General features: G+C 38.7%; 1 protein-coding gene across 2 annotated transcripts in view; it reads right to left on the bottom strand.

Moving 5' to 3' along the window:
* LOC127419951 (voltage-dependent L-type calcium channel subunit beta-3-like) overlaps window positions 1–23432 on the bottom strand; it is a 63811-nt gene that overhangs the window by 13959 nt on the left and 26420 nt on the right. For both annotated transcript variants that reach the window (XM_051661807.1, XM_051661808.1), the window contains exons 7-13: window positions 22158–22177; window positions 10414–10494; window positions 10261–10319; window positions 10067–10167; window positions 9815–9966; window positions 8149–8244; window positions 5432–5602 (exon numbers count right to left, since the gene is read on the bottom strand). In XM_051661807.1, coding sequence (XP_051517767.1) covers window positions 5432–5602; window positions 8149–8244; window positions 9815–9966; window positions 10067–10167; window positions 10261–10319; window positions 10414–10494; window positions 22158–22177 — 680 coding nt within the window. The remainder of the gene's footprint in view (window positions 1–5431; window positions 5603–8148; window positions 8245–9814; window positions 9967–10066; window positions 10168–10260; window positions 10320–10413; window positions 10495–22157; window positions 22178–23432) is intronic.

The raw sequence follows: 23432 nt of genomic DNA, 5'->3' as shown, positions 1-23432 counted from the left end.
GGTAGATGAGCGAAATTACCCATGCATGAAATACATTTGGATGAGGAGCTTGCGGACTGGATTTAGCCTCGTCGCATTTTGTGGGTGGCGGGTGCTAGTTTCACACGCTGTCCTACTGTTTAATATATTTGCCGACTTCCCAGATCCATGGTTTTGCCATTTCCAGATATTGTCGATCATCATTTGTCAATGAGTGTCGCAATCAGCATCGGGATCTTTGTAAGACATTGTCAATATCCGATAACATCATCCTATCGCCCAGCCCTATGGCCTACGCCTTTACAAAAATGGCCTACACCTTTATAAACACTAACAAAACCTTTATAAACATGTCCTACAACTTTAAAAATATGACCTACACCTTTACAAATATGAACTACACATTTATAAAAATGGCCTACACTTTTTCAAATATGACCTACACCTTTATAAACATGACATACATCTGTACAAACATGACCTACGCCTTTACAAACATGACCCACGCCTTTACAAACATTTAGCCAGCAGCCATATCACCCTGCAGCTCTCACCTGATTGCCCACTAAAGCTAAGCAGGGTTGAGCCTGGCCAGAACCTGGATGGGAGATCTCCTGGGGAAAACTAAGGTTGCTGCAAGAAGAGGTATTAGGGAAGCCAGCAGGAGGTGCTCACCCAGTGGTCTGTGTGGATCCTAATGCCCCAGTATAGTGGAGGGGATACAATACTGTAAAAAAGGACCGTCTTTTGGATGACAAGTCAAGAGGTCCTGAGTCTCTGCGGTCATTAAAAATACCAGGGCACTTCATGTAAAGAGTAGGGGTGTACCCTGGTATAAATATAAACATGACTTACACCTTTATAAACATGGCCTATGCCTTTACAAACAGGACCTACAGCTTTATAAACATTATCTACACCTTAACAGGCATGATGTACAGTTTTACAATCATATTATCTTTGTAAACATCATCTACACTTTTATAAACATGACCTACACCTTTACAAACACACCCAACACCTTTATAAACATGACCTACACCTTTACAAACACACCCAACACCTTTATAAACATGACCTACACCTTAAGAAACATGCCCTACACCTTTATAAACACTAACAAAAACTTTATAAACACTAACAAAACCTTTATAAACATAGCCTACAACTTTAAAAATACTATGACCTACACTTTTAGAAATGCTGCCTCCTTTAGCTTTATAAACATGACCTACACTTTTGCAAATATGAACTAGACCTTTATACAAATGGCCTACACCTTTACAAATATGACCTACACTTTTATAAACATGGTCTATGCCTTTACAAACATGACCGACACCTTTACAAACATGAATTTCATCTTTACAAAAATGGCCTATGCCTTTACAAACATGACTTATACCTTTACAAACATGACCTACACCTTTACAAACATGAATTTCATCTTTACAAAAATGGCCTATGCCTTTACAAACATGACTTATACCTTTACAAACATGACCTACACCTTTACAAACATGACTTTCATCTTTACAAACATGACCTACACCTTTACAAACATGACCTATACCTTTACAAACATGACTTTCATCTGTACAAAAATGGCCTACGCCTTTACAAACATGATCTACAGATTTACAAACATGACCAACACCATTACAAACATGACCAACACCATTACAAACATGACCTACACCTTTACAAACATGACCTAAACCTTTATAAACATGACCTACACTTTCAGAAACATGACCTACACGTTTACATGGCCTACACCTTTAAAAACATGACCTACGCCTTTACAATCATGATCTATACCTTTACAAGCATGACCTATACCTTTACAAACATGTCCAACACCATTACAAACATGACCTACACCTTTACAAACATGACTTACACCTTTACAAACATGACCTAAACCTTTATAAACATGACCTAAACCTTTATAAACATGACCTACACCTTTACAAACATGATCTATACCTTTAGAAACATGACCTACACCTTTACAAACATGACCTACACCTTTACAAACATGACTTACACCTTTACAAACATGACCTAAACCTTTATAAACATGACCTAAACCTTTATAAACATGACCTACACCTTTACAAACATGACCTATACCTTTACAAACATGACCTACACCTTTACAAACATGACCTATACCTTTACAAACATGACTTACACCTTTACAAACATGACCAACACCATTACAAACATGACTTACACCTTTACAAACATGACCTACACCTTTACAAACATGACCAACACATTACAAACATGACCTAAACCATTATAAACATGACCTACACCTTTACAAACATGACATACACCTTAACAAATATGACCTAAACCTTTATAAACATGAACTACACCTTTATAAACATGACCTACCCTTTTACAAACATGACCTACACCTTTACAAACATAAATTACACCCGCACAAACATTATCTATACCTTAACAAACATGATGTACACTTTTACAAACATATTACCTTTATAAACATCATCTACACTTTTATAAACTTGACCTATACTTTTATAAATATGACCTACACCTTCACAAACATGATCTACAGAAGTGCTGCCAATACCTTGAGAAACATTCCCTCCACCTTTAAAAACACTGTCTACACCACCAGAAGCACAGAGTACACTTTCTGAAATGCTGTCTACACCTTTATAAGCAATTACACTTAACAGTGTGTGCACCTTTTAGAAAGACTGACTTCACATTAATGCCAAAAGAATGGTCAGTAAAATAGCACCTGATAGCTTATACTCATTCAGTCATGTTCAAAGGATATTTTAATGTGATTTTAGAGAAAGTTAAGGTTTGTTACCTGCTTGAACATTTTAAGTCATTTAAAGACTTCATTAATTTTTATGAAGTCAAATATTTGTTTTTACATAACTACATTTTCCACCTCTGGGCAAATGAGTTAATACATCAAAATAAAAATAGCAAGTGAGCTAGCTACATGTCTCCAAAATTACACAAAAACCAGGACAAAATGTTTGTCTAAACACAACAGAGTATCAAAATCATATATTTGCATATATGATTTTTTACCAGTTCTTTGTCACATGGCCATTTCCATTTGGAGGGGTTAAAGGAACTGGAGGATGTAAAGACGAATCAGGATGTGTTTTTTTATTACAGTCTGTGTGGGAAAAGTAACATTGACCATCCCACCTACTCACCGCAGGTTTGTAAGCGTTCATTCAATTAATTCCTGTGTTTCAGAGAACTGCAAAGATGTCAGGCATGAATGAGACACAGAACAGACAGATTCAGACTTACAAAATGTCATTATTAAATGCTTCTTTGGACCCAAGACAACAAACAACAGAAAAAAATGGAGTATAGGAATGAATAGAACAGACAAATGCTTACTTTATAACTTTTCTGTTGTCAAAAAAGAGAATTACTTGCTCTGTCAAACCCAAATATACATGACTTGACATTTGTGGCCTTATTGTTAATTGTGAACATAAACTGATTAAAGCAGAACGGAATTGTCACTGGAGTTTTGGCTTTGAGTTCTGAATAAATGTGAGGCCAAGCTAATTCACGAATACATGGACTGTGTACATGGATCATTATGTGTAGACAGTAAATCTCTGTGAAATAAAATTAGCTGGTTTATAAGGTTCATGTTTAAAAAAAACAAACACTTTATTTTATGTTTTACATGTTATTTATTGGCTGGGTCCGAATCCTAAGGTAGCTGCCTTGTAGCCTCCGTGACCTATTAGTCAATGACTTAAAAGACACCGTTTGCGTACAAAGGTACCTTCCCTAGAAATGGAATAAAAAGGCTTCGTCCACCATTTTTATTCTTCAGCTCAACCGCTGTGGATCTGCACGCACAGGATTGTGGGATTTCATAGGCAGTGAAGGATACATCTATGCTGCCTTCAAAAATCAATCAGATGAATGTATCTCAATAGACAGGATGTGATGCAAACGTTGAATTTGGACACGCCTTCATCCCTTCCTACCTCTGTATACAGCTTCCAGAAGCAGCATTCTCCTGGTTTCAGACGAGGCATTACGTACCCGTATGTTACATGTGAACTAAAACCCTTTTCTGTGAAACATCCTAATTCGCATACTTATACTGTGCACTAAAAGTATGTACTCTGTTGGTGATGCGAAAGTACATATTTTTCAGTGTTTAGTAAGACAGTGAGTGTGTAAGTGAGCTAGTGTGCTATTATTGGGACACACTACCATTAAATGGAGTTCTTAAACAAAGGTTTGGGAGGAATATATAAGCTAATGCTTACATACTCTTGTGGCAGTCTTTGAGCCATCCCTCCACCTCCTCATCTCCGATCAATCAAACTTAATCAGAGTTCCTGTCCTACAGCTTCCTCCATATATTAAAAAGTCCCTTAGGGGGTTAAATCAGAACTCTAGTCGAGCCTCGTCATTGAGCCTCTCCTTTGCAGCAAGCCAAATACACGTTTACCCTTTATCGCTCAAAGATTATATGGGCAGGCAAACTCATGAAATTGTCATTTTCTCTTAATACCACAGACTCGCTTGTCGCATACTGTTTGCATTTGCATATGAGTGTTAGCATCTAGCTAAAATGTATAACCAGGGCTACCGATAAGGGGGTACAACTGGACCTTTTGTCCCAAGCCCGGGCTTGAGGGGGGCCCGGAGTTGAGAGAGGGTTCACAGAAAGGCTATTCCATATTGTATAACGAATCTAACTGCATTCAGCGGGAGATGCGGATACAAACACGGATATAGCGTGCAACCACGAAATCCATCTAGGTAGCCCACGCCGATGTGATAACTGAAAAACAAGACTTAATATCTGATGTTATTTTACTTCTCAAGTAAATGTGTCCTATTTAGAGGATGCTTAGATATTTTTACAGAAAAACAAGACAAAAATACTAATTAAAAAATGATTTCTTTTTGCAGTGTATTTTCAATGTACTTTGATTTGGGACACACAAATTAATATCTCACATACTATTTAGGATGAATAAAACGCAAATTTGGATGCAGCATTTATGTGCAATTTTGACCTTTTGGGAATGACAGATGTATAATTAAAATGAGATCACTTGACATTAAATTTGACTTTGGAATATCTTGAAGCAGACATGGACTAGAACATTTTAGCACAGAAATCAGGTGCATATTTCTTAAAGTTCATGGTTCATCTGCCATCTATCAAGTTGACAACAAACTATCTACAGCACAGCAGGACACTACATTCTGGACGATTATGTGTATTTTTGGCACAGTCCTGGTACAAAAACACAGTTCTTGACTACTTTCCTGGCTGATCAATAAGTACCCATACTAAGTCTGGTGGCTTCTGGTCTAACTAGGTCATTGCATATATAACTGCAAGACTTAAGGGGTGTTCACACTGCCAGCGGTCACCCATCCACACAGACAACCTCACCTGTAGGCTGGAGATTGCTGAGGCAGGAGTCATCAGATTTTGCTCCATTAAGGGGTTGAGAGGGGCAGTGCCTGGCAGATGAGTGGCACGCCAGTAAACCTCCAGATATTCGGCGAGGTGCTCACAGGCGTCCTCCAATTGGTTCTCGTCCAAAATGATATCAAACATCTCCTGATGGGAAGACAGGGTTGAGGAGAAGATGACATGCAGGGGATGGAATTAGAAGATATTATTTCAAATATCTTGTGATGGTGGTCAGGTGATGGGATATGGCACTGAGCGACAGGTAGGATAATGGCTCTATGGAACAACATGAAACATGGCTTTCGTCAGAATGTGGTTTGGAAAAGCAAGTGACTACATCACTACAACTGTAGCAAGACCTGTGTCAACAGATTTGGTTAAAAATTAAGCTATAGGGCTTCCTTAAATAGTTGAAGTTCTATCAATCAAGTTCGAATGAAGAACAAACATTTTAAGAGGTTTTTGTTACACCAGTTTCACTGACCACTTTGCATTTATTTGCAAATAACACAAAATACATTAATATGATTTAGTCAAAGAGTTGGAGGAACATTGTGTTTATTTTTGCAGCAAAAAGCCCTTTCTTTCTTCTTGATACAGCCACTGATAGTTTTAAAATGGATGTAGGAAACACATCTATTCACTTTGTTTGGGTTTTGAGACTTTGGTGGGTAATAGGGTGTTTTTATACACTGTGCTTTAAAGTCAATATGAAACAGCTATTGTATTGCAAACTTTGCACTTCATTTTACTTCTGTAATCTGATGAATTCCCAAGTGAAAGTGGATATTAAACAATTTTTATATAATGTGCATGATGAATCGTACACAACAAGACCAGGAATGAGCATTAAGAAAGAAAAGAGGACCCATTTAAATTTTTATGTTGACTTTAAAGAACAAATTTGTGCCTTTCAATTGTGCTATAAAAAGTGCTGTGAAAGAACCAGGTCCCAGCCCAAGGTGTAATGGCTCCAAAACCTCTCCAGAAGTTTTCAGGATAGACCTTTTTTAAGACCCTTTTTCCAGACAGTGCAGTACAGTAAAAAGCCTAAAAGTAGGGATGGGCATTTAGGGTGTGTTCACACTTGTAGTTTGGTTCTCTTGGTCCTCTTGGTCCGGACCAAAAAAGAAAATGATACATTTAGTCCTGGTTCGCTTAGTGTTCACACTGGCATTTTTAACACCAAACCTAAAGATACGAAACAAAAGGCATCAGGAAAAAGTCACAACCTGATTGGACAGCTTTTATGACGCATATTTTGTGATGGAACTTGCCGAACATCCAAAACAATGCTGGCTGCTGGGCGAAATGTGTTCCTTGGATTTATAAATGTATATATGGTGGTATTTTTACCAGCTGAGAACAAACGAAGAGCTAATAAAATGTGTAAAGGTGTCAAAACAGCGCCAGGAATTCCTCCGTTGAACACACAAACGAAGATATGCTGCAGGGACGGCTGACGGCGGTTCCGACGCCTGTACCGAACTGTAATGGGCAACATAGCTCCTGTGATGAGAAGAACCAAGTATGATTGAGGTCAGTATTAGGCAAATTACTTCCTGTTTTTGGTCCGTTTAGACGTCTTTGGTCCATGTTGTGTTCATATATCAGTCGAACCGCACCAGTGTTCGTTTGGAAGCGGACCGAGACCCACTATTCAGGCGGTCTTTGTCCGCTAGTTTGATGCGCACCAAGGTTCGGATGGCAGCGTTCACACTTTTTCAAATTAACCGCACTAACAGAGCAATCGCACCAGAGTTCATTTTAATCTAACCAAACCTGCCAAGTGTGAACACACCCTTATAGTAATATTTTAGTCGAGTACTCTAACACATAAAAAAAATAAAAAATTGAGTAATCAATTACTTGAAATTTGCACTCTATGCATAAACAAGATTAAAATTATAAAAAAAAAAAAATACAAATACAAATTTGCACACACAGAAACATACATACATTCCAAGTCTTCTGAAGCAATAGAAAGATTTTAATTAATGGCAGAATTTTCATTTTGGGAGAACTAACGTCAAAATTTTGGTGAGAAGCAGTTTTAATGTTGCCCACGGCAAGCAAAGGCACAAGGGAAAATCAAATTGCAATATTTGAGTAGTGTTTTTACTAGTTTAATATTTAAAACTGAACGAGTACTCAATTAATTGATTACTCATGCACATATTTACCAAAAAGCATAATGGATATCAAATAAGGTGGTATCAGTTTATCATTTTAAATGTTATTAAATGCATACTAACAACATTACCATACTGCACACATATGGTGTATTTGAAAGACTAAAAAATGTGTCTGAACACAACTGTAATTGTGTAAGAGGATTGGTTTTGTGTGTGTGTGTGGGCAGGTTTAAGTGGTTTATGAGGAAAATATTTTTAGGTGACAAACTGGTAATTACAAGGGTATTATGCTATGAATGTGGTTAATGAGGACATTTCTAGTGTCCCCATAATTCAAATATCTTAAAAAACATACTACACGATGTTTTATTGAAAATGTAAAAATGCAGAAAGTTTTTTGTGAGGGTTAGGTTTAGGGGTAGGGTTAGGGTTAGGGGATAGAATCTATAGTTCATACAGTATAAAAATCATTATGTCTATGGAGAATCCTCATAATGATAGCTGCACCAACGTGTGTCTGTGTGTGTGTGTGTGTGTGTTTAAACTTGATGAACTCACAGGAGGACACTGAGACAGTTTATCTGCTGCCATCATCTGGACATTCAGATGTTTGCTCTGTGATTTACCCCTCGACTTTATCAACCGCTGCAGGACCTGCCGAGAAAAAAGAACAATAAGAAACTGGGTTATCTTTGACTACACAAATGCAATGTCCAAAAAGGACAATTATTAACAAACATCTTATGGAGTTTTCTGTTTCTTGCCACAGTCACCTTTAGCCTCCTCACTGGGGGTCTAAATACAAATGTTGTTTATTTATTTATTTAATTATTTATTTTAAGGCACAATTTACAATCATGTTTTTTATCAAATCACACAATTATGACTAAGACATTACAAATTTTACAGATTAATTTTCTGTTAAGGCATAATTTTCTGTAAAGCTGTGTGTTGTGAAAAGCGCTATACAAATAAAAATGACATGACTTGACATGACAAGACACTCAAAATGTTCAGAAGGAATTTTGGACCATTCTCAACTACTACTAAGCTTCAGCTGATGAGCAGCCACCCTGACATTATCCTGTAGGAAATCTTGATAAACTTGGGAATTCATTTTTCCCCTCAATGATGGCAAATGGTCCAGGCCCAGAAGCAGCAAAGCAGCCCCAAATTATGATGCTCCCTCCACCGTACTACACTGTTGGAATGATGTGTTCATGTTGGTATGTGGTGCCCTTTTTAGGCCATACGTAGTGCTGCGTGTTCTTCCCAAACAATTCAACCTTAGTTTCATCAGTCCACAAAACATTTTCCCAGTAGCATTGTGGAGTGTCAAGGTGGTCTTTCGCAAATTTCAGGAGTGCAGTTATGTTTTTGTTGGAAAGCAGCGGCTTCCTTTGTTGTGTCCTGCCATGGACACCATGCCTGTTTAATGTTTTCCATACAATAAACTCATGAACAGAGATGTTAACCAGTTCCAATAATTCCTTCAAGTCTTAAGCTGTCACTCTAGGGTTCTATTTTACCTCACTGAGCATTCTGTGGTGCGTCTTCTTGGCTGGACAGCCACTTCCAGTGAGAGTAGCCACAGTACTAAATCATCTCCATTTATAGACAATTTGTCTAACTGTGGATAGATGAATATCTAAGCTCTTTAAAATAACTTTGTAACCCTTTCCAGCTTTATGCAAGGCAACAATTCTTGATCGTAGGTCTTCTGAAATCTCTTTGCTTCTTGTGAACAGAAAACTCAAAATGTGATTTTTATAAGTCAAAGTAGTTCTAACCCACACCTCCAATCTTGTTTTCATTAATTGCATGCCAGGTTTGCCAACTCCTGATTCTAATGAGCTTTTTTGACGTCATTAGCCTAGGGGTTCACATACTTTTTCCAACATACACTGTGAATGTTTGAATGATGTATTTAATATGTACAAGAACAATACAATTATTTGTGTGTTGTAAGTTAAAACAGATTGTGTTTGTTCATTATTGTAACTGGAAGATCTTTGATGAAGATCAAACCAGATTTTAAGACAAATTTATACATTAATGCAGGTAATTCCAAAGGGTTAACATACTTTTTCTTTCCACTGTAGTTAAGAAGGCTTGGTAGGGACACAAACATACCAGCATCTCAAAACACAACATACGCTTGTGACATCCACTGAGGGTGGTTTAAAAGGGATAAATGGTGCACACATGCGTTTATGAGGCATACCTTTGGTGAGGAGACCTTGACATACACTATGATGGGAGCTAGTGATGTTTTAGCGAGCTGTGCAGGATGATTAATGGTATCTGCATCCAAAACCACCAGCTGAAGGGTTTTAGCCAGTTCAAAAATCCTCTCAATCTCACTCTGGACCTCCGCTGACAGCACAAACAGATAAACAAAACATGAGGCCAGAGAAAACAGAGGAAGAACATGGGCCAGATTTCAAAGTATGTCTTTAGTGTGTGATGCTCTCACCCAGACTGGTTCGAGTGTTGGATCTCTCCATGATGGGCCTCTTGTTGAGAACTGATCTTTTGGCCAGAGAAAGGTCAGCGGTAACCCGGGTTATAGAAATCCTGTCAATATAACAACAATTTTATAAACTTCTATCCATGTTTTTAACATCCAGATGTGAAATGTGACAAGTTCATATGTCTTTTCAAACTCACCTTCCATCAAAGCGATGTTTGACAAAGTCAAACAGGGCTTTCTGCATCATGTCTGTCACCTGTCAACAGACATACACATGTGATGACACATTTAAAAGAGAAATACTTGTAATAGTGTGGCATACAGAGGGCTGTATGATGTCTAGCACTCACCTCATAGCCCTTCAGTGAAGGCCCAACCAGAACCACAGGTCTCATGGACGGCACCACATCGTAAGGAGGAATGTGTTCAGTCTAATTCAGAAAGACAAGAGCAGCACTGTGACAGATGATATAGTCATACAGAGCTAAAGCAGCAAGTACACCAAACTGGAATTTCAATAGTATCAGTACTGTAAAAACAAGGAGTGGTAACTTACAATCATTGTGCATACTGTCTTGTCAAGCATATCAATTAAAGGAATTCTACGGGTTCAATACAAGTCAGTATGAATGTTTTAATATTTTCCCTTTAGTTTTACCCATTTGTGTACTAGGATAAGATTCTATATCCATATTGCATCACATTATAAAATTAAAATAAAGATAAACCATTGAAACACAAATGAACCATACATGAAACAGACTATATTTATAAAACAAAACAACGCAAACTGACAGAGCCTGGCAAAATAAATGTACACAAAATTATTTTGACTCAACTTTCAGTTTGCAAAAATCGCATTTACAATAATGCGCTTACAATGGAAGTCTATGGGGCAAGGCATTCTGGAGGGTTTAAAAACAGAAGTGTTCAGCTTGCATTTTACAATTTTATTTTATGCACTTAACAAATTTTTTCATTTGCATAGTAAAGGTGTCTAAATTATTCTTTTAGTGGTGGAACTTGTAACGATGCTGGCAATGACAGGCAGACGATGACAATAAAGTGAAGAACCCAGGTGAAGTTTATTTACATGAAGCATGAAAACAAAAACGTGACTACAAAACATAAACATGAACTAAACTAGACTTGACATAACTTGACTTGACATAACTTGACATAACTTGACTTGACTTCCAAACAATGTAACATAAACACAATACCTGACAACCAACAGTAGCAAACATGAGGGCTTAAATACACAGACATGGGTAATAAGACAACCAATGAATAGACAGAACTATAAACAAGATAAGACTATTAAACTAAACCAATGACAAACTAGAAATTATAACGAGTTAACAAGACAATAAACCAATGAAAACAAGACACATGAACATGGAGGGAAACATGAAATCACATGACCAGGGAACCACATGACATGAAACAGGAACAGGAACTAAACTTTTAAAATATGACATGAAAAACATAAACAAACACACACAACACTGACATATCCCCCCCTCTAGGGGCGGCTCCCGATGCCCCAAAACAAAAACACAAATTTCAAGAGGGAGCTGGGGGTGGGGACCGTGGCGACTTGACATGGTTACGTGGCAGGACATGGAAACGTGGTGAAACATGGCGTGGTGCATGAAACCAGGCAGAGCCAGTGGGGGTTGGAGCCATGAGAGGCTCAAGGGGCGAAACCATGGAGAACTGGATACCCGGAGAGTAGCCAAAGACTCGAAGGGCCAGGCTGGAGCCAGAGGCAGAGAGCACCAAGGCGGCGCCAGAGGCTCGGAGGAGCAAGGCGGAGCTGGGGGATCAGAAGACTGAGGTGGAGCTGGTGGGGCTGAGGACCAAGGCAGAGCCGTAGGGATGGAGGTCCCCGGTGGAGTTGAAGGATCAGAGAGATGAGGTGTAGCCAGAGGATCGGAGAACCAAGGTGGATCCAGGTGACCGACAGACCAAAGAGGAGCTGGAGGGACGAGGGACCCCAGTAAAGCCAACAGGCTGAAGGACCGCAGTGGAGCCGAGGGAACATAGAGCCGAGATGTTGTCGAGGGATCGACAGGCCAAGACGGAGTCCAGGGCTCGGAGGGTCTAGGCGAAGTCGGAGGTTCGAAAGTTCTCCTTGTCTGGGATATCTTAGAGGGCGATGATCGAGCTTGGGGGGAACCGGCAGAATAGGAGAACTCAGGGTGGGCACAAGGGCATGAACCAATTCCAACTCAAATAGCCCAGTGAGAGATGGCTCTGGATCGGACGAGGTTTGCAACGCTGGCTCCGGGACAGACGAGGCTTGCAACGCTGGTTCGTTGGCCGTCGCAGACGTGGGCGTTGGCTCATTGACCGTGGCAGGCTGGGGCGTTGACTCATTGACCAGAGGTGAGCCTGAGACATTGCATGGAGCAGACTGATGCTTGGCTGTGACATGGCATGGAGCAGACTCAGAATCCGGGGCAAAAGATGGTGCTAGCTCAGCAACCATGATGTGGGATGCTGGCTTGGTGGCCATGACGTGGGACGCTGGCTCGGTGGCCAAGACTTGGGACGCTGGCTCGGAGGCCATGACGTGGAATGCTGGCTCGGCGGCCATGACGTGGGATGCTGGCCCGGCGGCCATGACGTAGGACGCTGATGTGGCGGCTATGAATTTGGGCTGAGGTATGGTGAGTGCTGTGGAATTGCTGAGTTCCTCATTCACAATTCCAACAGTGAACGAAGAACCGCTCAGCATAAGAGCATAGTCAATGTAGTCAATAAGAGTCCCTGGAACAGTGCCTTCAGGCATAAGATATTTCAAAAATTCATTCAAACCATTTCGAAAAATGTCCTTTAGGGCCACCTAATTAAAATCCACAAGGTAGCAAAGACCACAAAACTCTGTGACATAATCCTCCAGGGGACGATTTCCCTGTTGTAAATGAAGCTGGATTGCTGGGTTCATTTTGGTCAGTCAGGTATTCTGTAATGTATGTTTAGCAATGACAGGCAGATGATGACGATGAAGTGAAGAACCCAGGTGCAGTTTATTTATATGAAGCGTGAAAACCAAAAACGTGACTACAAAACCTTGACTTGATTTGACCTGACCTGACCTGACTTGACTTGACTTGACTTCCAAACAACGTTACATAAACACAATACCTGACAACCAACAATGGCAAACATGAGGGCTTAAATACACAGACATGGGTAACAAGACAACCAATGAACAGACAGAACTATAAACAAGATAACAAAATTATTAAACTAAACCAATGACAAACTAGAACTGATAACGAGTTAAAAAGACAATAAACCAATGAAAACAAGACACATGAACATGTAGGGAAACATGAAATCACATGACATGAAACAGGAACAGGAACTAAACTTTCAAAATAAAAGACATGAAAAACATAAACACACACAACCCTGACAGAACCACTTTTCTAGACAGATGAACTTCAGTTTTTGTGTTGCTGACGTAATTTTTGTGGATGGCCTTTTCTCTATGTCAACAGTCCCTTTCTAGTATCTTTGCAGATGTAAAGCAGATGTTACTATTTATCGGCTTTACATGGTGATGAAGTGAGTTGCAAACTTGATATAGTCTCATATTAAGACATATAATTTTTAAGTCTTGTGTCTGTACCTTCAAAACAGTGTGTATTTTAACATTTATTCTGGTGCAGTAACTTGCCCCATAGACTTACATTATAAGAAGATTACTGTAATTACTGTTATTATAAGATTACTGTTTGTTGTTTATACATCTAAATTAGATTTTTAGAGGGTTTAAAGGCAAAACTGTGAGGCTTATAATTTTATAAAAGCACTTACATCTGTTAAAACACGTGTATTATTTGAGCTGTAAACTTTTTTTTAAAAGGGTTTTATAGTTATAGTGTTATGTTGTCATGGCAACAAAATTGTAAAATTGGCTATATCTTTACACAAAAAAGGTTGGTAAGTGATTTTTATCACATTAAAATCACGTTAACACACATACTGTTTACATCTTGTGGCTATAATTTTGAAACCATGAGTATTTTAATGTTTACAGATTGGGCTTTCCGACGTGACGCCATGCAAGGGGCAGACGTGTGAGTGAAAGCCCCGACAGGCCTACAGACCAGGGACTCGATTTGGATCCAGAGGAGATCCAGCATCAGTTGTCCAACATCTTGGTGATGTTGACGAAGATTTTTGCTGACTTAGAGGATCTCGCTGTAATATGTCGATCGATTACAGCGATGGAAACAAAATTCTCTGAGCTAGTTACAAGAGTGACTGATGTTGAGAGACGAATCGATTTTTTGAATCTTCAGAGAAGGAATTAACCGCTAATCCGCCCGCGACCAAAGTTGATTTGGAACATCTCAGTGAAAAGCTTGAAGATCTTGAGAATAGAAGCCACAGGAATAACATTCGAATTGTTGGAATTCCTGAGCATGAGGAGGACAGAGATATGGTGAAATTCCTAGATGAGTTTTTCCCGAGTCTGCTCGACATAACAGGCCACAAGTTGGAAATCGAGCGAGCTCACAGAGTCCCAGCTCACAGATTTGCTGAGGGAGACAAGCCCCGATCGATTGTGGCCAGATTTCTGAGATCATCCGATAAAGATCCAGTGTTGCGCCAGGCGAGGAGCAAAGGGAAGCTTTCTTGGAAAATCCATAATATTTTCTTGTTCCCGGAGTTTGCGGACTCGACAAGAGAGAAACGCGATCGGTTCAAGGAATGTAAGAAACTCTTACATCGGCGAAAAATCCCTTTTGCTCTGATGTTTCTGGCCAAACTGAGAATAGAAACGAAGGATGGTCGCAAAGTATTTACATGTCCCAATCAGGCAAAGTCTTTTATTGAATCAATGGGTGAGTAAACCATTGGGTGTTTCTCATGTGAGTGGGTCGACTCACTGTACTTACTCGAGGAAGCTGGGTGACATTTTGGTTTCTTTTTTCTTTTTGCGTTGGCTCCGCCGTGCAACTGGAGCTTGTTTTGTGAATAACACTTTTCCTTAAAGAAACTTTTGCATCTATTGAATAACACTCCTTTGGAACAGCTGTGGATTAATCTGTTCATTCTTCGTGCTTATTCCTCCTGCTGGCTGTAGTTTGTTTTGTTGAGTTTTTTTACGGGACATTGGAATGATTACGTCATCTGTTGAACTCATAACAGCCAGCTCACTGAACATATCTGAATGTTTTATATCAGCTGGAATTTGTTTTGTGGAAGATCGCACCTTTGAGACAATTCTGTGAATGAATCTACACATTCTTTGTGTTCATTCTTCCTATTGGCTGGGTTTATTTTACAAAGTATTTTCTGTTATATAATTTTGCCTCACAAATTTGTGAGGCAAAATTGTGCAATCCGATGGCAAAGTTGTCGTGGGGGTTCGTGGGCGTTCATGGACCTTTTGAGTTTAAAGGGATTGATGCCGGTTGGCGCTTTCGTGCACGGGGTTAATGCGCACATTTTTTTTTTCTGTTTGTTTTGTTCGGGGTTTGATTGTTTCACTAATGGGGAATGTGTTCTATATAATTTTGCTTTTGACACACAATTTATTTTTTCTACTATATCAAAATGTCAAATGTTAATATGAGTGGATTGTATCTCTCCACGTGGAATGTGAATGGGTTGAGGCACCCCATAAAAAGAAGAAAGGTTATTACTTTTCTTAAATGTAAGAAATATGATATAGTGTTTCTTCAAGAAACACATCTCTCCTCGCAGGAAACTGAAAAATTTGGGAAGATATGGGGTGGACATGTTTTTTTTTTGTGCTGGCTCAAATAAGAGCAAGGGAGTCATTATATTGATTAATAAACATCTACAATTCAAATTTCTCAAACAGACTAATGATAAATTAGGGAGAGTCATTATTGTTTTAGCTGAAATTTAAGGGCAAAGGTTGATTTTGGCTAATATTTACGCACCTAACGCTGATAATCAGGGCTTTTTTATAGATCTTGAAGGGATGTTGCAAACCGCTGGCACCCCTCATGATATAATATTGGGAGGAGACTTTAATCTTTTGATGGACTCAGTCCTTGATCACAGTGAAGCAAAAGTGTGTAAACCCCCTAGAGCAACATTGACGCTTCACAGGATGTGTAAAAATCTTGGTCTTACGGATATTTGGAGACTTTTGCACCCATCTGGTAGGGACAATACATTTTTTTCATCAGTCCATAAGATTTATTCTAGAATAGATTTTTTTTTATATCCAAATCCCTCATTTCATCTGTTGTGGATTGCTCAATTGGAAACATTTTAGTCTCAGATCATGCCCTGGTGAGTTTAGAGGTGATGCCACATATAGAGAAAAAGAAATCATATAGTTGGCGCTTTAATGTATCCCTTTTGCAAAATCCTGATTTCCAACAAATGTTAAAGACTGAAATCAATGTTTATATGGAGATCAACTGGTCTTCAGTTTAGGGCTTTACTGGTTGTTTAGATCAATCTTACTATCAGAAATAATTAATAATTATTTGTGCTGGCTCAAATAAGAGCAAGGGAGCAATTAATTTAAATATTAATTAATAATTATTTCTGTAGTTATTAATTAATATTTAAATTAATCAATTGAATCTAACTCATTAAAACCTCATATGGGGCTCCAGTAAATGTAGTGTGCTGCGTTTAGGAGCAAGTTTGGTTATTAGCAATAATTAATAATTATCAAAGACAATTATTAATTATTAAAATCAATAGAACATTGATGATCCTTTTTTAATCCTTTAAAATCAACAATTATCAAAGATAATCGTTAATTGTTAACATCGATGAAACATTAATTAAAATTAACACTAGCTTATTGATCATTCAAATTCAACAACCATCAAAGATAATTATCAATTATCAAAAATCAATAGAATATTAATAAGGATTAACATTGACGGGGCACCACCCTGAAATCAGGGACTAATAACAAGATAGTAAAACAGTCTCAATATTAGATTGTTTTCTTAGGAAAATCGACATCCGAAGAATATCGATTTTCGGGAAAAAAAACAATGAATGAAGGTTTGAATCCGAGCACTGACATCCCGTCAGCATGACACAGGTGTATGCAAAACAAACCAAAACACCTCTCTTTGTAATATAAACAAAGTTTATTTATGCAGTAATATCAATTAATAATTAATACAATGCAGTCAATAAACTTCCGACTTACAACTACAAACTAAACAGTGATATGATTAGATAATTATATAATAATTCTATAACACATAAGGTGTGTGTGTGTGTGTGTGTGTGTGTGTGTGTGTGTGTGTGTGTGGTTAGTACGAGAGAGAGAGAGATGACGGCCCTAAAGCCGATTTCGCGATCGAGGGAGAGAAAACAGCTGTTAGTTCATCGCTCAGAGACGCGGTGGACGGCTCGTAAACAGTCCCGCATTATTTGACTCTTTAATGGATGAACTCAGTTGCTGTCTCACCCGCGATGGCGAAATTGCAAAACAGTCCAATTTGGTTGGACCACAATACAGCAAAACAAATTCGTGATAATTAATACCCTGAGTATTAATAATGAGCGGACATGGCGGTCCGTAAACTGTACAAGCAAAAAAAAAAAAAAACCTTGAAAACCCTATCTCTGCCCAGACGTAAACCTCTTACTTGAATCGCATGAGGACACAGGTAGAATGTGTTTTACTCTGTCCTTTAACTCTGACCCGGTTCCTTGAGGCTCGGGTGATGACGGGAGGCCGTTTCTTCGCTCTGTCGGCGGGCGGTACGGCTGTTGATTCTCGGCGGGCTGGCGGAGAACTCAGAAATGTCGACTTGATTGAAGATGGAAGAGAAATCTTTAATCTCTTCACTTCTGCAGGCAAATGGATGAAGATGTGAATTGCTCGGCGGTCTCCTTCGGATCCGTTAGAGTGTTCGGTTGAACACAGAGTAATCTCAACTCGTCCAGCGAGATGGAGATTGTATGGCCACAGTTTCAAGTTGGACGATACTTCCTTGTGCCACGAGGTTGCACCGGAGAGCAGCGAAGAGCTGCGTCCACACGCTGCAAACAAAGTTGCTGGAAGCAAATCTCGAAAGCATTTCAGAGGTATTTCAACTCCTGATGATGTCATGGTTTGAGGTGACGTTCTGTTGTGTGCCTCATCCAATAGGAGTTGAGAGTTCGATCCTTTAGTGAGCAAGGCTTCATGGATTTGTAGTCTGTTTTGGACTCCCTTTGTTTGATTTTGGCGCGATTTTTATCAATAAGATTTACGACTTGGAATGTGGGGGTTTGAGTTAGGTTTTTACGACTGTGTTAGGCCTGCCTTTGTCTTCTATCTGAATACATGAGGCCCAACATCAGTATCCTCTGTGGGCGTGGCTTGGGAGGCACTTAAGGCGTTTCTTAGGGGCCGGATCATACAGTATGCCTCATTCATCAAAAAATCCAAAGCACGAGAACTTGTGGAGTTGGAAGGAAATATTAAAAGTGCAGAGGCAGAGCTGTAGCGCTGTATGTCAGCTGATGGCCTCAGAGAATTGACCCAATTGAAATATAGATATAATACTATTTCATCACGGAAAGTGGAGTTTTGGTTATTCAGGGCAAGACAGTCATACTTTGAGTCGGGGGACAAAGCAGGGAAGCTTTTGGCTAGATATATAAATCAGAGAGAGTCTCTTTCTATCATTCCCTCAGTGCAATCTGCTGGTAGTGAAATTTTTACCTCAGCCATTGATATTAATAATGCCTTTAAAGAATTCTATATTGATCTTTATAGTTCCACATCTTCGTCTACTGATGAAGATATTAGAAACTTTGTGGAAACATTAGAGCTTCCTAAACTGATGATTGAGCAAAAAAACTCTCTTGATTCTGAGATAACCTTGGAGGAGCTTGACAAGGTAATTAAGTCCCTACCTACTGGCAAGGCTCCGGGGACAGATGGTTTTGCCACAGAATTTTTTAGATCTTATGCTACAGAACTGGCTCCAATTTTGTTAGAAGTTTATACTGAATCATTAAAGAATGGAAAGCTTCCTCCAACCATGACACAAGCCCAGATCAGTCTGATTCTTAAAAAGGTCAAAGATCCAAGCGAGTGTAAAAGTTACCGTCCAATCTCCCTGATCCAACTAGATATAAAAATATTGTCAAAAATTTTGGCTAACCGATTAAGTAAGGTTATGACATCTCTTATACATATAGATCAGGTGGGATTTATTTGGGGCCGTAACTCTTCTGATAACATCAGGCATCTCATAAATATCATGTGGTCAGTTGCAAATGATCAATCTCCGATCGCTGCCATCTCACTTGACGCCGAAAAGGCATTTGATATGGTAGAATGGGATTATCTTTTTAAGATTTTGGAAATGTATGGGTTCAGGAGTACGTTTATTGGTTGGATTAAGTTACTTTATAGATGCCCTGTTGCAGCAGTACAAACAAATGGATTAATTTCAGATTATTTTACTCTGAATAGGGGCACTCGGCAGGGCTGCCCTCTTTCCCAATTATTGTTCTGTCTTGCCCTGGAGCCATTAGCAGCCGCGATAAGAAAGGAGGATGATTTTCCAGGGGTGGTTGCAGGAGGTGTGGCGCATAAGCTTCTGCTTTACGCAGATGATATTTTATTATTTGTCTCTGAACCTACGAGATCTATGTCTTGCCTCCACAGAATTATTAATTCCTTTTCCAAGTTCTCAGGATACAAAGTCAATTGGTCTAAATCCGAAGCTTTGGCTCTGACAGCCTACTGTCCAGTAATGGCTTTCCAGCCGGGCGCCTTCCAGTGGCCCAAACAGGGCATTAAGTATTTGGGGATTTTATTCCCAGCAAATTTGTCTGATTTAGTTAGTGTTAATTTTGACCCGTTAATAAAAAAGTTTTTGAGCAATGTGGGCAGGTGGGCTTCATTACATTTATCTATGAGTGGTAAGATTAATGTTATTAAAATGAATTGTATTCCAAAATGTAACTTCCTGCTACAATCTCTCCCTGTAGATGTCCCCCTCTCTTATTTCAAGCAATTTGATAACATAGCGAAGTCCTTCATTTGGAATGGTAAACATCCCAGATTGTATTTTAATAAGTTACATAGGCCAATAGACAAAGGTGGGCTAGGCCAACCCAAGATTTTGTTTTATTACTATGCATTCAATCTCAGACATTTGGCTCATTGGTCACTTCCACCTGAAAGAGCCCCTCCCTGGTTTGTTATTGAACAGGCAGTTCTTGCCCCTATTTCGCCATTACAAAGCATCTCTATCAAACTAATTGGAAAAGTTAAGTTACACCCCGTTATTTCGCATTTACACTCGGTATGGATTAAAGTGTCCAGATTGTTTAAATTCGACACTTATTTAAATGTTGCCTCGAGCATATGGTAGAACCCAAAATTGTGTATTGGCAAGTCCCCTTTCTGCTGGCCAGAGTGGATTGTGAGGGGGGTTACTACACTCGGTGACCTATATGAAAGTGGAGTGTTGAGATCATTTGAAAACTTGGTCCAACATTTTGGGATCCCCAGACCTCAGTTTTATAGGTATTTACAACTGCGCCACCTGCTTTGTACTATTTTTGGGAGTAGCACACACCCCACTAAGGAGGCAGATGCTTTGTGAGAGGTGATTGCGGCTTTTGGAAAAGGTCATGAGGCATCAGTGTACTACTCCCTGTTAATTCAGAGTATGGGGGATGGAGCCTTAACTTCTCTCAAGAGAGTATGGGAGAAAGATTTCAACTTGGCATTGGAGGAAAGACTGTGGGCTAAGATTCTTAAAAACGTTAAGTCTGCATCTAGAGATGCAAGGGTGTGTCTTATACAATTCAAAATTTTGCATAGATTTTATTGGACCTCTAGACTGTATAGGCTTGGTCTTAAAGACACACCCACCTGCTGGAGATGCCAATTGGAGGATGGAGACATGGCCCATGTTTTTTGGTGGTGTGTCGATATCCAGAAATTCTGGTCGAAGGTTCAGAATTTTGTGTGCAACGTGGTGGGCACTCGGGTTTCATTTTGCCCCAAAATTTGTATTCTGGGCAATGGGGCGGTCATCGATGTGGGGGATGGCCATATAGAGAACTGGATTCTGACCTGTATGATGATTGCCAGGCTGGTTATTTTGAGGGGTTGGAGGTCAGCTGGTGCGTCCCCATATCCGGAGTGGTGCACGGAGGTGGGGAGGATGGCAGCTTATGAGGAGGTGTCATTGGGAAGACGGGGTGGCTTGGATACGTTTATACAGAAATGGGGCAAGTATTTGGAGTTTTTGGAGGGCTCTCGGGTGGGGTGTGGAGAGAGTAGTGTAATATAGTTAGTATGATTATTATGTGTGTGTATGTATGTATGTATGTATGTGTATATATATGTGTATGTATTTATGTTTGTATATGTATGTATATATATATATATATATATATATATATATATATATATATATATATATATATATATATATATATATATGTGTGTGTGTGTGTGTGTGTGTGTGTGTCTGTTTGATTTTTATTTCTACATATTTACTTATGTTTGACCACAGGTTGTTTTTTGGGGGGACGGGGTTGGGAAGGGGGGGTTGTGGGGTTTAAATGTTGATTTTATATATATATATATAAAGTTTACATTTTATTGTTATTGTATGATTTAATAAAAAATGTTAATTACAAAAACAAAAGTTGGCCTCATTCATTTCCATTGTAAGTGCCTCACTGTAACCCAGATTTTTGCTTGTTTAAAGTAAATGAAGGATGAGTCAAAATGTATTTTTGTGATAATCAACAGTTTGAAACTCTTGGATTAAACCTGGAATATTCCTTTAAAATGAATTTAACATTTTTAAAAGATTCTACATGTGCAATGTATTTGTCAAGCACACATCCAAAGACCAGGCAGTTTATCCCATTTGACATTAAAAAAAAAAAAAAAAAGTAGTTTGGGCAGCATAAAACCACAATAAAAAACCCAAAGTGTCCCTTTGTACTTGCTATGAGTTTCACAATAAATCATCTCATCAAAAATCTTACATCATGCCAGTCGCAAGGAAAGTAAAAGATGAAATTAGAACAGACATGTATGACTCTCTTCAGCTATATAACACATAAATAATGGCTGTGTCAACACACCTACCTGCTTTAGCTTCTGTTTGGCTTTTGAAAATAAGAAAACACAATCAAAATCACACAAATCAGCTTTTAGAAGATTTACGCTTAGAATTGCTTATAATATATATATATATTTTTTTACTGTAACCTGAACCTCATAGGTGGTTGTTTGGATTTGACAATTGAATCTTAAAGGCATAGTTCATCCAAATATTTCAATTCTGTACTCACTCTCATGTCGTTTCAAACCCTTATGTTACTATTTTTTTAGGGGAACACAAAATTAAATAGAAGAATGTTTATGCATTTCTTTTCCATAGTGACCACGACTATTAAACTCAAGAAAAAATGAAAAAAGTAGCCAATAAGCTACCTCTATCCAGCATAATCGAATTCACATGCAACATTCAGTTGAATCACGCGAGAATCAATGCTGTTTGCCTTCAATGACGTCAAACCTCATGTAACATATTGACATGCCATTGTTTTTCAATCTAAACAAGAAAACAAATGACATTTAGAACGAGTTTCTGTTGAGGGCAAGCTTATTAGTAAATAACAGTTTAAAGGGATAGTTCCCCCAAAAATGAAAATTCTCTCATCATTTACTCACTCTCATGTCGTCCCAGACATGTATGACTTTCTTTCTTCTGCTGAACACAAATTAAGATTTTTAGAATAATATTTTGGCTCTGTAGGTCTATACAATGCAAGTGAATGGTGACCAGATCTTTCAAGCTCCAAATAGCACATAAAGGCAGCATACACATAATCTATAAGACTCCAGTGGTTAATCTATATATTCAGAAGCGATATGATAGGTGTGGGTGAGAAACAGATCAATATTTAATATTTTTTTACTATAAATCTCCACTTTCACTTCCACTTTCTTACAATCTGAAAGTAAAAGTGACAGTGATTTATAGTAAAAAAGGACTGAAATATTGATCTGTTTCTCACCTAAAGGGATTGCATCGCTTCAGAAGACATACATTAAATACTAGAGTCATATGGATTACTTTTATGCTGCCTTAACGTGACTTTTGGACCTTCAAAGTTCTGGCCACCATTTACTTGCACTGTATGGACCTACAGAGCTAAAATATTCTTCTAAAAATCTTTGTTTGTGTTCTGCAAAAGAAAGTCATACACATCTGGGATGGCATGAGGGTGAGTAAATGATGAGAGAATTTTCATTTTTGGGTGAACTATCCCTTTAACATTTGCTTTGTTCCTCACTCAAAGATATTGTTGACTTTCGAAGACTTACAAGGAATATAATGCACAAGTCTTTATGACA

The sequence above is a fragment of the Myxocyprinus asiaticus genome, chromosome 29 (genome assembly GCF_019703515.2).
Source record: "Myxocyprinus asiaticus isolate MX2 ecotype Aquarium Trade chromosome 29, UBuf_Myxa_2, whole genome shotgun sequence".
NCBI lineage: Eukaryota > Metazoa > Chordata > Actinopteri > Cypriniformes > Catostomidae > Myxocyprinus > Myxocyprinus asiaticus.
Note: the sequence above shows the minus strand (reverse complement) of the source record. Positions and strands in the feature narration are given on the sequence as shown.